Below are 16363 nucleotides of genomic sequence, written 5' to 3' on the forward strand. Positions count from 1 at the left end.
GTATGCTCTTCTAGGAGTATATTATGGCCACATTAGAAAAATAAAACAACTATTACACACTCACATGCTTATCGTTTTTTCAAGTAAAAAACACAAAAGTGGGCTAATTTCACAGTCAATATTACATAGTAATCCAAAGGAGAATGATGGGACCGAAGACGTCTCAAAAGGATTCAATTTAAGACCAAAACATGTAAAGATTACTGATATTTAACACGTTTTTGGGGGAAATTCTGTCACCAACATGCCAATGTATAATTTATGTCACTCCTCAACCATAAATATTAGCTGCATTGATACTTTTTCCTTTTCAAATTAATCTTAAATCTGTCAAAAGCAGCTGAGTGTGTATAATTGTGCTTTCCCTTTAACCATACAACCAAATTGAAAACCAAAATGCTTGTGCATGCAATTTTAGTGTTAGAATAACTAAAATTTTTTTTTTTTCTTTGACCAACATTTTAGCATTCCACATCCCTCTTTTCCATCCTGAGGGGTTTGGCAAAGTGACACAAGAGTTTGGAACACAGGAGATCATTTAGTAAGGTTAACAGGACCTTGACCAACATAGGGTGTAAAACAAGTCCACATTGCTAGTAGCACATACATCAGGAAATTCATCAGAAGGCATGCTATTACCAGAGCTTGGGCTCCAATGCAAAGAAAGCACAATACTGGCCCTAGCAGGGACCCATGTTTAGCTGCACTGTGTAGTTTCATGAAATTAATTCATCATTCAGAACATGTTTTCATTTAATGCTAAAATTACCTCATGAATCGAACCAAATGTAAATAGGATTTTTTTTTTCCTGTAAATGTGATATAATGGTGAAAAGAAAAGCTCATTATCAGTTACATTCATTTTATTTCATTAGGTTTTGGTAAACTTGCATGATGCCTTCGATTAAAAACAGAAATTAGATTTTTTTTTAACAGTGCAACTCAACGGTTTGGGGATAAATGTGCATGAGTTCCATGTATTGAGGGGACACTTGGTAGAAATAGTGTTGTAGAGTTGTGAGAGGGAAGTAGTATTATGAGTGTAGAGTACAGAATGAGACAGTGGAAGGACTTTGACAGTAGAGACAGTCCATTTGTCTTGACACAAACACAGAGTAAAGGACAAACTATGAACAAACCCATCCACCTTACTTGACCCCAAAGGCATCATAATATTCAGAACAATAATTGTGCGAGATTCTACAAATAAACAATTAGCAGCCTCTGAAGACATCAAAACACTAAAAGAACAACATACACTAAAACTATAGAAAGGCTCTGTGGGGAAAAAAAAAAAATGAGTTGCTGGTAGCTTAGTTCTGCTGAGTTATATTTCATACAATCTCAAGTTTATAGCACGAGTGTATTGTCTGCCCTCCCTCCCGGGGCATATACTGCATATCAACTCCTGCTTCCTTTCTGTGAGTTTGGACTCCGGCTCCCATCCCTTTTCGCACTTCGTTGTCTTCGTCATTTCCTGACATCGGAACCTTGACCCAGCCGTCGGTGGCCAGGCCGTGTTTCTTCTGGTGTCTCTTGTAATTGTCCCAGTGGCCGGTGGTGTAGCCACACTCCTGACATTTGTACGGCTTTTCTCCGGTGTGCCGAAGCATATGCCGCTTCAGGTTCATGCTCTGGTTACAGCTGTAGCTGCACACGGCACACTGGAACGGTTTGGCGCCCGAATGCACTCGTTGGTGGCGCTTGAGGTTGGCCAGGTTCCCGCAAGCGTAATCGCACAAATGGCACTTATAAGGTTTCTCGCCCGTGTGCACTCTGTGGTGGCGCTTGAGGTTGTCGAAATGCGCTGAGGCATAGTCGCACTGTGGGCACTTGTACGGTTTCTCACCGCTATGAGTTTTCATGTGGCGTGCCAAGTGATTTGGATAGTGCGTGAGGAAAGGGCAGGCGGCACAGGTGTACACCTTGTCACTGCGCTCGCCAGGGCTGTTGGGAGATGATGAAGCGTCTTTAGTCAGCATTTCAAGGGTACACTTGGCACAAATTTGGGCGGAGGAGCCGTCCTCGTCCTCCAGGACGATGCCGCATAAACGGCATGTAAAAGGAAAAAGTGAAGGGGGAAGGGCAGCGCCATCTGCTACGCCCCCTCTAGCTGGCCTGCTGGACCCGCTGCCTGTGGTTTGGAGAAGAGACGGGGGCTGGTGGCCAGGAGCTGGGTTAGAGGGTGGTATCGGTGGTGGCGAAGCCCCCTTTAAGTCATCAAAGACTGATAGGGAGTCATTGTTCTGGGCTCCCATACTCAGGTTTGATGTTGGCCGTGCAACATCTGAAACTTGACACAAAGTTAAAACATTCAGTCATTACATGGATTAAAGATTGGCACCTTAAAACTAAGCTGGAGTTACTGAGGGAAGGCAAAAGCATACATACCCTTGGTTGAAGCACCAGGCTCTTCCCCATTGACTCTTTGCCTGGCCACATGACGCTTCAAACTGTTCTGGCTGCTGGCAGGTCGTGGTGGGACGTCTTGTCCCAGCCCTGCAGAGGGCACATGCATTCGCTGGTGTCTCTTGAGGTTGCCAAGCGAACTGCAGGCGAATGTGCAGCTGTCACATTTGTATGGTTTCTCGCCAGTGTGAATGCGCAGGTGCCTTTGCAGGTTCACCAGCTGAGCTGAGGCATAAGTGCACAAGGGGCAATTATAGGGCTTCTCCCCATTGTGTGTCTTCATGTGCCGCTTCACATGGTTGGCATAACGTGAGGAGAAGCCACAGAGGTGACATGAGTGCAGTTTGGGCAATTTGTCCTCCGCTGTCAGTGATTTGTCACCCATACCGTTTCCAACCCCTTCACCATCAAGCTGAGCGTGAGAACATGAGCGAGACATCCCACTTATGCCTCCAAAAGGTGTACAGAAGTCAATGTTTTTGGCTTCCCTGGAGGCTTTACAGCACCTCAGGCAGTAAGGGCCAACAAGGTCTATGCCAGGTCCCAGAGGTTCATCCCGGAGCTGTCCACAGCCCCTGCAGGAAAGATACGGAGGAAAACTGGGCTCCGACTGGGCTGCTCTGCCCTCGTCTTCCCTCCCATTGTCTGTTGTGCTGCGAGAGTTGTCTGTTTCACTTTCCATGCTGAGCTGGCCGTAGGCAGGGCTCTCCTCATCACCCAGAGGATACACAGAGAAACCAATCTCAGCAGCTACTTCTGTGAAGGGAAGACAAAGAGGGGAAAAAAAAAAATCCAAAAAACCTTTCAGCACCAAAACACAATACATTACAATAACACAAACACAATACACTGCGGCTATGCTGTCACAGCAACGTCTATATCCATTACTCTTCTGTGTGTCATACAGTTAAACTCGATTAAACTCAGACATCTGAGAAGAAAAGAAGACCTTCAACATGCATCAAAGAGTCAGACAGCTATTGTTATAGAGAGTGACATGACTGAATTAAAATGTGACAGATTGAATAAACACAGTTTTATATAGAAACATGCTAGACTCATAAACAAAGAATCTTTCATCACATAAAATGAAGACACCCAAAGGCACCCATCTGTCTCCAACAGTTAAAAAAGCGAAAATAAACTGAACTATTCTGATAACGCCCCAGAAAATGCATCACCCTGAGTGAGTCAACTTCAGAACAGAGCATCACTTCTCGGAAAACAGACCACAACATTTGATACTCACAGTTCTACCAGCAATGCCAACTGAATCTGAGCTGTTGGTAGACTATCTTGAGTTTTTCGGACAAAAAAAAGAGCCAATTTCCCAGGCGGTAGAACAAAAAGCATCGCTTTGACACACAGCTCCCTCCGACTTCAATGGGTGAAGTCGAACAAGGCTGAGGAAAAGCTCCATCCTTCAGACACCAAGGCAGGATGTGAGGAAGGTATGAGCCAAGACTGCCCTTTTATCCTGCCCCATGGAAACCCCTTGTGGATGATTACCAAGCCTAATGATAATGATGATGACTGTAATGGGGAGGCGGCTGCTGCTGCTGATGATGATGATGATAATGATGATGATGATGATGATGATGAGGGGGGAATGATAATGGCAGTGGGGTAGTGGGAGCAAAGGCAGCTGATGATGATGATGATGATAATGATGATGGTGGTGGTATTGGGGGTGGTGGGGATGATGATGATGATGATGATGATGATGATGATGATGATGAATAAAGGCCCTCTTATAATGGTGCCCTTGATGGTAATGGTCCTATTTTTATGACCCTTATATAATAATGGCGTCTCAGCTACTTTCTCTACTTTTCCATTTTTCAGAGCTCTCCCTCTGACAAAGAGCCATGCTGGGGAATATGAGTTGGTGGTGCCATTTCTCTCACTGTTGCACAGAGGGGCTACGCTTCATCACCAAGGAACCAGTGGTAAAAGTCCTGTTTGTGGTGCGACCACTTCATTTCCTTAAGTGGTTAAGCCATTAAAGCCATTTGCATTTTTAATTCATGTACATCTTCATGGTTATCAACAACAGGAAGTGAAATTTGGGGGCTTGCACAAAATATAATGATACTATTGTCCTATCACCAGGCGAGTGTAGTTCAAACTGGGGACTAAATTGAAATGTACTATAATAGCTGTGTGTCCCTTAATCAATAGGAACATTTTCTATGGGATGTCAGGAAATACACAAAACACAGTGGGCACGGGCAACATCTGAAAACATTAAACTCCAAGAAAAAACTTTTGGACTAAGAGTATAAATATGGACAGTCAAATATAATCAACACAAAGCTGCAATCCTTAATTATTCAGAAAATGACATCCTGATTTTGAGACTATTTTAAAAAGGGTCTCCCATGCAATGATTCATTTGTAGCAGTTTGTCACAACATCAACACATATTGACTTGTTTCTTTTTGGTATTTCAAAAGGAGTAAAATGTTAAATCTGCAGTCGGTGCATTGAGCCACTCAGACTTTGTCACTCTGTTCTCAATCCCCACATCTTTCTATTGTCATCTGTCTTTTGTGAGTGTGCATAGGGTTTGAATGTATGACCTTGGTCATACATTAAAAATGCATCTAGAAAACATGACATATGCGCTTGTTTTTTCTGCAGGTGACTCAGTTTGAACATTTCCAGCAGTGTGAAAATCCAATTGCAGGTGCAATTATTCTTGACAACAGCAGTTTGCTTGGCTGCATTAGAACTGTTATACTGGATGTGCTTGTGTTGTGTTTCTGACACAGTAGCTCAATGAATGTTTGCTATTGCATTGCTCTGCACTCCCCGTTACCTCGGTAACAGCAGGAGTTGCCAAATTCATGGGAATGAATTCTCAAGCATCATGACTTCAGATACATGATAATAAAAAAAAAAAATAAATAAAATTACAAACCTGAGAACTTTTCCAGACCTAAAAGCTTGTTGTCATGATCAGGATCATCAAACTCAAGGTCTTGTCCAAGAAGAAAGTCAGTATCTAAGCTGAGGTTTCCAGGAGCTTCAATGGCTACACCATCTTCAGAATCCACTACAATCATAGAACCAATGAACAGCATTAAAGGAAAACTACAAGTCATTCAAAGGGGTTGTTTCTTTGTTTGCAAGAATAAGCAAAATGAATCATTTCAAAGAAAAATGACAATTGTCTACGGCTCAGCTGGAAATGTTTTCAATAACCCAACAACAAAAAATACTAATCTTTAGGAATCTTGATGTTAGGGAAGTCAGCAGCAAAATGTTACTGACCTAAACATGCCTTGCTTGACTGAAACAGCTTCAAAGTAATGACAGTGTTGCCTTAAACTACGCCAGATTACTGGTGTAAGTGGTTTAACTGATGCAACTCTCTTCCTACAGCATACAAAAGCATTTCATGAACAAAACATGATCTGTTAACAGTTAACAGATGGAGCTATTTTACTGCCGTTGTGGCTAATGATGCCTGAAATGCTAACTTGGTCTCTGAAACTTGATGGAATCCAAACAACTATTGCACAGCTGTCACTCTTCAGAAAAGTACTTTCAGGCCAAGTCAAGGACATCACACCCAGCAGCTCCTTCTGGCAAATCCTTAAATGCCAGCCTCATACTACCATCTACTGGTCATTTTGGTGTTTGACATAATGACAACAATATATCTTGTATGTAGGTGATGGAAAGTATATATTCTTACACAGAGTGATTTGAGGTCAACCAATTGAAAACTTGCTATTAAAGGATCCAGATAGGATCATGAAGATGATTCATAGCAGATGGCCATGCTAGTTTGCCGATTAAATTTTGGTTCATGAAGAAAAAAAAAAAAGTTGAGTTAAATAAATATAATTCAGCTTGATGACAGTGACTATTTAGTGCTAGTGAGAGGTTACAGCATTGGAGAAATGATTTTAAGCTTCACAAATGGCACCTGAAGAAAATGCAAGGCAGTAGTTTACGCTCTGTTTGCAGATTGTCAGATTAAAAAAAAATAAAATAAAATCTGTGCCCACTTACACTTGACTGGCTGTGGATTCTGCTGTTTTTTTCTTGGCATCTTCCACTCAGCCTCTCCCTTTTTTGTAACGTCTTCTCACAGACTTCCACAACCATCAGCTCATTCTCAGAAGTCTGGGAGATATTCTTCAGTATATCTTTGGATGCAAGAAGGAAGACACGTCTTGATATGCAACATAATACATTCATAAACCTAAATAAACATTAATAGGAGAGCCTGTTAGTGAAATATAATTCATGCAAATTATTTTCACAATTACTAGTTTAATGGCTTCGCTTATAAGATAAAATGCAATAAAAATAATAATCTCTAGAGCCCAGTGACATTTACTATAAACAGGCAATGCCCACAGCAAGGAGAGGGTCATATATTTAGATCTGACAACCTATGACTGACCAAAATGTGAAATTTTAAAAAAAGGAAAGGAATACATTATCATTTAAATAGCTGCTGATTAAACTTTCAGTTGATCAACTTACCACTAACACATTTTTCCAGCTCCAAATTCTACCTACAATCAGAGAATCCCCCATCAGGACACATTGGGGTCCTTTAAGTGGACATCAGGGTTGTTGGAAACACACAACACGGTTTAAATGTCACTTTGCTAAAACTGCCTTCCATCTGTGTGGAAATGGAAGAACTCGCCATGAATACTAAGAAGCAGTGAATGACTAATTCACAGCAAACCTCCTCCATCCAAATGAAGCCAAACTGCGGTGTAATTAACACGCTGTAATCCGGCTCTCCATTTTATCACTTGGAGGAACATCTCTAAAAAGCCAACTACAACTACGTCTCTTTTGTCTTCTAGCTGCTGTAGTGCTGAGGACAGAAAAGCCATTATTATGTAGCTAACCGCCGAGCTACTTTAACAAAATGGCTAACACGTTAGCTCAGGTCTCCGTCAGAGACCAATCAAGCGAGTCAGCTAGCAGATTTTAACATGAGACACATCTCCACATAGCACACAGCTACTGATACCGCTGTCCGACGGGACATGTCGGTGAAATATGGGGGGGGAAACGACGGAACTGAGCCCCGATGAGTGGCTACGACAAACACCTCTTGATCGGCACATAGTAATGCCTGACAGATGCCACCTTGAGTTAATATCAGCCGTAGCTAAACACGTTAACCTACGGCTAAATTAGCAGAGCAGCAAATGTCAACTTCAGTTGTTAGCTGCCGTGCTAACTTACCTAAAAAACGTAAATATCCCTGTCGATCGAGGTGCTTTCTGTGGACGGGAAACACGCCATTAGGTGTCGAGTGTTTGTCCTCAAATGTGAAACGTCTGGAGATCCGCCATTTCTTCATGAGCTGCGGTGACAAAGAAAGGCAATTAATGGTATTTTTCATAACTTAATTGATTTTCAGATTCGCTTGTGATCCGACAGCAGCGAGAACAAGACTTCCGGTTCGAGTCCTTCAGAGTGGGTGCTGTTTATTCACGTTACAGCAAAGGTAGTTTTGCTATAACACTGGATTGATTTGGTTTTTAGCAGCACGAATGTGTATTTGTTTCAGTTGTTTAGTGGGAAGGAGATGGAAAAAATGCCGAGGGTGAAGTGTAGTAGCAAAGCCTGATGCTTGTGGAGCATTTCAGCGTAGACATCCTTCTTACGAAATACCAAAGACCTCATTTGGTCGTTCAATAAAAAAAAGATCAAGTTTATTCAGCAGTTTCTTTGTCTGCTGTGGTTTGGGTTTTGATTTTCCGGACAGGTTACTATAAAACGTGCTCAAAAATAATTCAAAGGCGCCATCTTGCCTTAAGGCCAATGCGTTTTAAATTTTCCATTTTCACAAGGACAGATTTCTACCATTTAAGATAGAAGAACATTAGATCCCAGTGAACACATTCTCCCTATTATCAAACTTCACCTAGTTCATGCTACTTTATGTTTCCTTAGGATCGGGCATTGTTTTGGAGAAAAAGAAACCTCCCATCATACAATCACACAGGGTTAGTAGTTATAACTGCAGTCTCTCCATGGTACAGTTATTTGTGTATTTATGTGGCCGTTGTGAGAAAAAAAAATCGAAAATACAGCAGGCCAATGATCTTCACAACTCTCAACAACCTTCGAGGTGATAAAAAGTCTTCGCTTTTATTCTGAAGGCCGGAGGCACTCACCGGATGTCTTACTGTTGCAGGAGAGCTGCATCTTGATTTTATTGTATACATCTAGGTGTTTCCGCTTCCGAAAATAATTTCCGGTTGCTATGCCTCACGGGATCATTGTACTTGTAGTCTTTATAACAGAACGTCCTTATTAGGATCATCATGGCTGAATTGTTTGAGATCTTTTATGGGCTATAATGTTTCGACGACAGGTAATAATTAACCTCTTACCTGAAACTAAGTTTATATATTTACTAATCTTTAATTAAAGATCCTGCCCTGTAGGACTAGATTTAGAACACAAGGGAGAAAATATAGTGGCATAAAGATTTCTACGTTTATGAAAAGTGTCCTGTGGGACTTTGTCCTATCTCCATTTACAAAAGAAATAAACCCAAACTGAACAGAACTCACTGATGCAAGCAGTCCATCGTATTGTAACTGAACATGCTATAATCAGACTGCTCTGATGGGGTGTGTCAATGGGCCCGTAGACCTGACTGGGACTTAAAACTAGGCCAACTTGAAAGATGTATAGGGTGTCCTGAAAATGTCCACAGGAGTATTCATGATCATGCCCCACCTTGGATGGATGTTGTACGTGTTTGTGTTATTTTCAGCAGCATAAACAAAGCAGCACTAGAGTAAGTCCTTAAAGATGTGGGAGGGATCCCAAAGATAAAGATGACGTTCACTTTACTGGTCTCATTATGTCTATAATAATAATAATAATAATAATAATAATGACATTTCTTAGAGTTCTGTTCTGGACCACAACACAAACACAGGTGCCACTTGTGTACCTCTGGCGGTGAAAACAACGTGACAGCCGGTGTTTGGTGGGCACGGAGGTTTATGAATAGGAGATCCTGGGATTCTGCGTCCTCCCATTGGCTCCTGTCACCGCAGTGAGCCTCCCCTCACGCCGCGCAGCAGAGCCAGCAGTCCGCCGCCGCGCCGGGTGGAAGGCTGCCCCGTCTTCCCCGCCGCGGATCTCCTGCCTACCGCCCCGGCTTCCCCTCCGGCATCGGACCGGTCCGGACCGAGCCATCACAGCCCTCCGCAACCATTGACGGTCATTGATGCTGTCGGCGCAGCGGTGAGGAGGAGGGAGGAGGGGGAGGAGGGGGAGGAGGGGGACACTGCTGCTCTCCCGTTTGGTCCTCAAGGGGCGGAGCCAGTTGTTGATTCTACGCTGCAAAGAGAAGGCGCCGTGCGGAGAGGTAAGACACCGTTTACGTAATAGAAATTATAGTGCGATTTATCCGATGCTCCGGGTAGACTCTCAGCTGCACGTTTAGACGCATTTTTTTTTATTTATTAATTTATTTTCTGTTAATCCCCCCCCCCCCCCCAACCCCCCACACACACCCATGAGGGATAGGTACATGGAGGTGGAGGTGAATGCGAACACGTAGTGTTTTAAACATGCCACTCCCTGCAAGAGCTCAGTGATGCCCCGAGCAGACCTCTCCTTCAAATGGTTCCAACGCAGGAGAGAGAAAGTGTGTGTATATTTACTTGAAATCATTGCAGACACCACCATGTTCCATCCTTTGGCTTGGTCGATGTTTGTAACACCCATAAATTACATTTGCATCCACAATATGTAGGATGTACACAATAGGCCTGCCTGGCTGTGATGTACTGGAGGAGATGGTGGAATAGCATTTATTTCAGTTCGGATGTGGAGTTAAAGTCTGTGAATGAGTGATTTTATAAAACACGGAGAAGAGTTCAGGCAGTGATGTGAAATTCAACGCCAATCCAGACAGCGGTGTGTTACTCTGTCGAAACGAATCCCTTAAATTGTCGCAATTCAGTGTATGAAAGTAGGCTACAGGCTGCTAGAGGTCACTCAGACTCAGTGAGGAGCTGCACATGGTACAGAGGCAGAGTGCTCTGGCCAGGGATGAGTGTGTGTGGGCAGACTGAGGTCACTCTCATGCCTCTGAAACCCGCATTGCTGATGTGGGCTTGTGTCCAGTCAAAATATATTTATTTAATAGGGTGTATCATCGGGTTTCCCTCCAGTGAGGGAGAGCTTGACATCAGACTGAAAACTCGCCGTGTTTTTCTGTGATTGCAGAGCAACAGCTTCAGCTTGTTGACAAGTGTTATCCTCACAAACGCTGCCGAAGTGATGAAATAGCTGTGTGTGTGATGAAAGCAAGGATGTAAAAGGAGAAACACAAACACGATTGTGCCTTCTCTGTTTGGCATTTCAAAGAAGGAGAAACTGCTTTGGGGCAGATGTTTGTTGTGTAATAATGCCATCTGCCATTGATATTTCATGTGTCATCTATAGGCTGTAACCATGCAGCCATTTTTGAGGTCGGAGGTTGTAGTCTGTGTGAAACAGATATCCAATGGATCACTTACTTATTTTCCAGATTAAGAAACGCAGCAACAGTTTCATTTGATAACCACAACGCCATGAAAGCTCCTTTGTGCTGCGGTCTTGTTTGCAATGTATAGAGGGTCAGATTAAGTCAGATTAATTCGCATATTCTTGAGGCACATAGATGACCATCTGTGCAGGTCACAGGAGGTCAGCACTCCCTCAAAGTTCATGTGTTTTTTACCAGTTTTTTATTATTATTATTTTTTTTTTATTTACCTTAAGTGTTATCTTCACCTGTAGGGAAATTCATAATAACACACATCTGGAAGCAGAAACAGAATGACCTTCATTATAAATCCTATACACGTAAATAATAAAGACTGAGTATCATATATGAGATTCAGTAATTTAGTATTGCATTAATTTAAGTTGTGTGTGGGACAAGAGAGTCAGATAAAAACAAACAACAAGAAATAAATACACAATAATGGAAATTGAGCCAGGAGAGAACAAGATACTGAGTTATAGTTGCTAATGAAGGTCATACTTTAAGAACTGGGTCCTACATTTCCCATAATGCAACTTGTACTTGCAAGATACTGGTTACATTCCTCAGTTTGTAACACAAGATAAATATTTTACATTTTCAAAACCGTAGCTGAGTTGACCGTTGTGATATAATCAGATTTTACACTTATATGGTTTATAGTTGTTGTAAAAACACACAGCTAAAGTCACCTTGCTAATGACAAAATAAACAACATGTATATGTCAAAAATAGTGGAATGCATCTTAAAAACTCACAAAATATTTACCTGGGCTTTCTCTGGGAAACCTGCTTGAGTGTGTGTTGCTTTTGTTGTAAGATTAGAATTAGTGATTAAGCTTTTGCTGATTCATGTTCAGGGGGAAAGAAAACAAGTCTCCAACCAGAGTCTTTGTGCATTGAGAGTTTGTTATCTAAGACTCATTTGTCAGGCTGATGTGTTTGCTTTTGTGCACTCTTGCTGCTAATATGTGGAAGAAGAGCCACAGTTGCGAGATGTTGAGTAAGTGACAGGATAACACAACCATCTTGTTAAAGTCAAACTGAGCTAATACCCCCCTCCCTGCCCTACTGCTGACACCTTCATGATTTATGGTTACTTTCCTTATCACACTGTGAATGATACACTTCATACCGATTGCCTATCTTTGACATATAAATTGATATGGTCTGATATATTTAGTGTGCAGGTTAGGAGGAAATGAGCTGAAGTGTCCTTCTGCTGTAGTCTGCTGTAAATTAGACCCCCTACTGGGGATCTGTAGAGCTTCTCCACAAACAATTTTTCTGTCAGGACTGAAGTGAGTCATTTCTCCTCTGAAAGTTTAATTCTCCCCTGGGACCCAATTCAACATGATTTTTACCCTCTCAAATAGTGTGGCTGGTTAACTCCCTGAAAAACGAGGCGGTCCCCAAACACGTGGCAGCACTTCACTTTGAGGTTTTTTGCCTTCGCTACTGCAGAATTATGACACTTGACTCGATATGTTTACATTATCACAATTTTTGCAGTCATCAAATCTCAAAGTAAGGTTAGATTATCTAGTAGAAAGCCCTCTGGCACTGAAAGAACATTCAAGGACATGTTTTGTGTTTGTCCCTTAATTCTCTCTAATCCCTCAAGATGCCTTAAGAATTTGAATTCATTTTAAGGCTGTTTTATCGGATTGCTAATTCTTTGAAGCTGAGGGAATAAAGCATGGAACATAAAAGGAGCATCCAGAATCCCAGGATGTGAAGAGGGGAAGTTTGTCTTTGGCCTCAGGAGCATTTCATACTGTACTACACACACACACACACACATCAGCAGCGTCATTCAGGAGAAAAGAAGGCCATTAAGCTGTAAAGTGAAGATGCGCTCTGCCTTTCCGAGTAGCATCTGCCTATTGTCCACTGCCACTGCCTTCCCTTGAGCTTTCTTAAGGACATAACAGAGGGCAGGAGCTTTTCTCTTTTTCTCCCCACTCCTTCATCATTGCATATGAGATCATCAAGTTTGCTCAACTTAATCATTTCATTTCATTTATTATGCTCTAGATTAGTGACGCTGGTAGCACTTTGTATTTGCAGTGTATCTAATGTAGTCAGATAATCTGTGCTCTAGCTGGTGAATATATACTGTGTACAAGACATTATTTATGTTTGCATTCAAATTTCCCCACTTTTGAACAGCTACAGCTTTTTTGTTATAGTCTGTGACTATGTACAGTAGTTTTCATTGTTTCTATGTCAGACGTACAGCATCAATAAGCCCCCTTTTCCAGTACCATTTCTGCAACCCAATGAATAACATATTAATGTGAACATTAATGTTAATGCCTAAGTGTTTATGTGTGTGACCCTTGTCTTGGTTTCTAGAGTTTTCGGCAGATGAATGATCTGATTCAAGGTTACTTTGTTGATGATCATTAACAATTCAAGGGTGCTCTGCACAGATTGTGAACAGAACAAGTGGAGGGAAAGAACATGACATCTAAGAGGAAGGTTCAGTCAGAAGTTAAAGACAAAAAGCTCGAACTCTACCTAGGTAGACACTCAGAGTCAGCCCTATTTGGTGCGCCCAATTCACAGTCTTAAGCTGATGTGCCAGCATACATTGGCTGATTCTGGGGGCCTTGACTGGTCCAAAACTAGACTGAGTGGTTTAATAGCTAAATGGAGCTGATTCCCAACACAAGTCTGAGCCCCTAAATCCTGGTCCAATCTGGCAGCCAAGCACAGACCAAATCCGGCTCACATTTAGTTATTCTGCGCCAAACCACGGGAAAATTTCCTGAAGCTTTGCTGTTAATTGACTTTTTAGATTTTTCTACAAAAATGAATTCAGTGAGATATTCGAGTAAAAGGTGGTTGTAAAAGTAAAAGTTCAAAAGTTTCATCTAAAACAACTCAAGACGAAGTTCCCTATTATTAATTTCTGTATGTTTGGTCTCTGACTGCCATTTTAATATATAGACACAAATTTTACATGACATGCTGCCGATAAGGTCTGAGTTCGTATGAAGTGCACTTTGCTGTGTTTGACAAGTAAGGATTGGTAAGAACAACCCTTTTAATTCTTGACAGCAATTTGTGTTGTTGTAATGACTTGGCTATCTGGCTTCAGTGCAGAACGATGAGCCCTACAGTAGCTGAAGCACACTGAGCTGTGCTTAAAAAAAAAAAAACAACGCTCATTTCTCTTTCTGACTCTGTTTATGTGTGACTGCACCCATAAACAGGCTGCCTATGTGTGTTTGAGTCTGGGGTGGATGTGGAGTGTGTAGATGCAGACACACTGTAAAGACAGCCTGTTCATGGCATACGATCTCTTCAACTTGTTTTGTGCTTTTAAAATCTTGTATAGAGTCAGGTACGGAGTGGGTGTTGAGTTAAGTATAAAGATCTTTGAACGAATACAACTAAACTCTGAATAATTGTAGCTACTGCTCGTGTTGAGTTGCAGTCAACCGTTAATGGAAAGACAACAAGACTGAAATGGCCGTTGTTAGCCCATCTTCTGTGTGCTCTGGAAGTGGGAGTTGTGTAGATGCTTTAGCTGTCACTCTGTCTCTTCTGTTGTGAAAGAGAAAGTTTCAAACATGTTGGCAATCATTGGTCATCCATCCAGTTCTCATTAGACAAGCCTTTTAGAAGTTTTACCAACAAGCTATATAATTTCTTCTTTTATCTTGTCCATCGTGTGTCATGCTTCTCTCATCGACTTATTTGAATAAGGTGCCAACCACCCCTGTCTTTTTTCTTTTTCTTTTTTTACTTTTAAATAAATCTGTTCAGTGATGCTCTGCTGCAACAAGAGCCTGCTATTCATGTCTGTTAGAACATATCCATAGGACTGAATGTAAATACAGCCTCTGTGCTAAAAGGCAGGTTAGGCACTGCATTGTTATATAAATCCAGATTCTTTAAAGAAACGTAGTTAGCAGCACTCTGCCTCGGGCCATGGCAGCTTGTTCCATAGAGGAAAAAAGTGCATTACTTTTTGATATCGCATAGAGCTTTTTATGCAACGACATAATCAGAGAATTATTTTTGTCAATCATGCTGACGATGATCTGTAATCATATCTCATTTCATGTTGTGTTTCGTGTTCTGCTTTGAGAAAGCGTTGATATGTAGACAGATATTTTAATTGGTCTAGTGTTTATATGGTTCACCTCATGCTCTCCGTGCTCTCAGGGCCTGATTATGAAAGTTCACTGCTGCCTAATGGAGACAGAATGAGCTGCCTGTGCTGTCCATCACTGCCTCTCTTTCTGCCTCAGCCTCAATCTCCCCCGATTCTTTCTGTTATACCAGTCACAATGCTGTCATCCATCTGCTCTTTGTGTCTCATGGCTGTGAACTTATTGCCCATTTCTGAGGCAGAATGAAGGCAAGGTCAGGCAGTAGAACTCCAATCCTACACCTTTTATTTCATATAAGCGAAGCTTTTTCAAATGTATTTTATTCATCACAATTTTTGTGATATCATTTGAAGGTCAAATTTCAAAATTTCAGACATACTTGTCTGCTTTGCTTTGGAGTTTGATCAGATCGCAGGCCACTGTTTATAAGCAAAACATTACAACTTAGTGAGTACATAATGCATCTCTTATTTATGTGGAGCAGATTTGCAATTCATTGAATAAGAATAAACTACTTACAGTGGAGATATAACCAATGAAACTCTGGCATAGATTGAGTTATTGAACAATCTAATACTGTTTGTTGCTATTTTGATGTGTTGCCCTGAAATTAGTGCCAGAGGGGAAAAAAGTTAATGGAAAAAAAATTATATTCATGTAGTCTGAGTTCACACAGAGGTTCCTCTACATAAAAATGTTCAAAGGAGAATCAAAGTTCAAAAGAGGACCTGAGTGCAAATATGAATTAAAGCAAGCTATGGCCAATTATATACGTTGTATGTCATCAATGTCTTGCAGGACAACATATAGAGTTTCTAATCATATTATATATAGTATAAATAAATACATTTAACAAAATGACCACATAGCTTCAGAGATCATTTCGCGTATATTTGTAAGCCATAGTCATGATTGTGCTTTTGTTTCCAGTGTGAAGGAATTCTGCCAGTGAAGAAGAAGCTGGAAATGATGACGGAGAGTGGAGATCTGGCTGTTGAGGACTAGCTCTGACCGCGGGAACTGCAGTGGAGCTGGCAGAGAGAAAGAGGACTGAAAGACAAAATAAACCACATGACCAGACCTCGGAAAGGCTCCAAATTAGTGATGTTCCCCTCGGGCAGGGATTACCTCCTACCCGTCCTCTCCCCCTCCGTCTCTCCTGCTCTTCCTCCATCGTAAAGTATAGCAGCCGCCCAGCTCCGAGGCTCTGAGCTGTGAGAGCTCGTCGTGTTCACCCACCCACACACACAAGCTAAAACACACAATCACACACACACACATTCTT

General features: G+C 41.6%; 1 protein-coding gene across 2 annotated transcripts; it reads right to left on the reverse strand.

Annotated features, from left to right (window-relative positions):
- Nucleotides 1-397: 397 nt before the first annotated feature.
- On the reverse strand, nt 398-7825 carry znf513a (zinc finger protein 513a). Of its 2 annotated transcripts, none has more exons than XM_029495945.1 (5): nt 7636-7825; nt 6433-6569; nt 5333-5467; nt 2392-3165; nt 398-2287 (listed from the first exon to the last, which is right to left on the reverse strand). In XM_029495945.1, the coding sequence occupies exons 2-5, from the start codon at nt 6470-6472 to the stop codon at nt 1335-1337; spliced, it is 1902 nt and encodes a 633-aa protein (XP_029351805.1). In that variant the 5' UTR covers nt 6473-6569; nt 7636-7825; the 3' UTR covers nt 398-1334. The 2 variants fall into 2 exon arrangements, with proteins under 2 accessions (XP_029351805.1, XP_029351804.1); XM_029495944.1 differs by having other exon boundaries at nt 398-2293.
- Nucleotides 7826-16363: the final 8538 nt, after the last annotated feature.

This window comes from Echeneis naucrates, chromosome 24, assembly GCF_900963305.1.
Source record: "Echeneis naucrates chromosome 24, fEcheNa1.1, whole genome shotgun sequence".
NCBI classification, from domain to species: Eukaryota; Metazoa; Chordata; class Actinopteri; order Carangiformes; family Echeneidae; genus Echeneis; species Echeneis naucrates.

What these genes read in the sequence shown, in the direction of transcription:
- znf513a (XM_029495944.1), bottom strand. Translation starts at nt 6,472, where the DNA reads ATGCCAAGAAAAAAACAGCAGAATCCACAGCCAGTCAAGT. An exon ending in GAATCCACAGCCAGTCAAGT is followed by an intron (nt 5,468 to 6,432) that starts GTAAGTGGGCAC and finishes CTATGATTGTAG; the next exon opens with TGGATTCTGAAGATGGTGTA. An exon ending in AGGTCTGGAAAAGTTCTCAG is followed by an intron (nt 3,166 to 5,332) that starts GTTTGTAATTTT and finishes TTCCCTTCACAG; the next exon opens with AAGTAGCTGCTGAGATTGGT.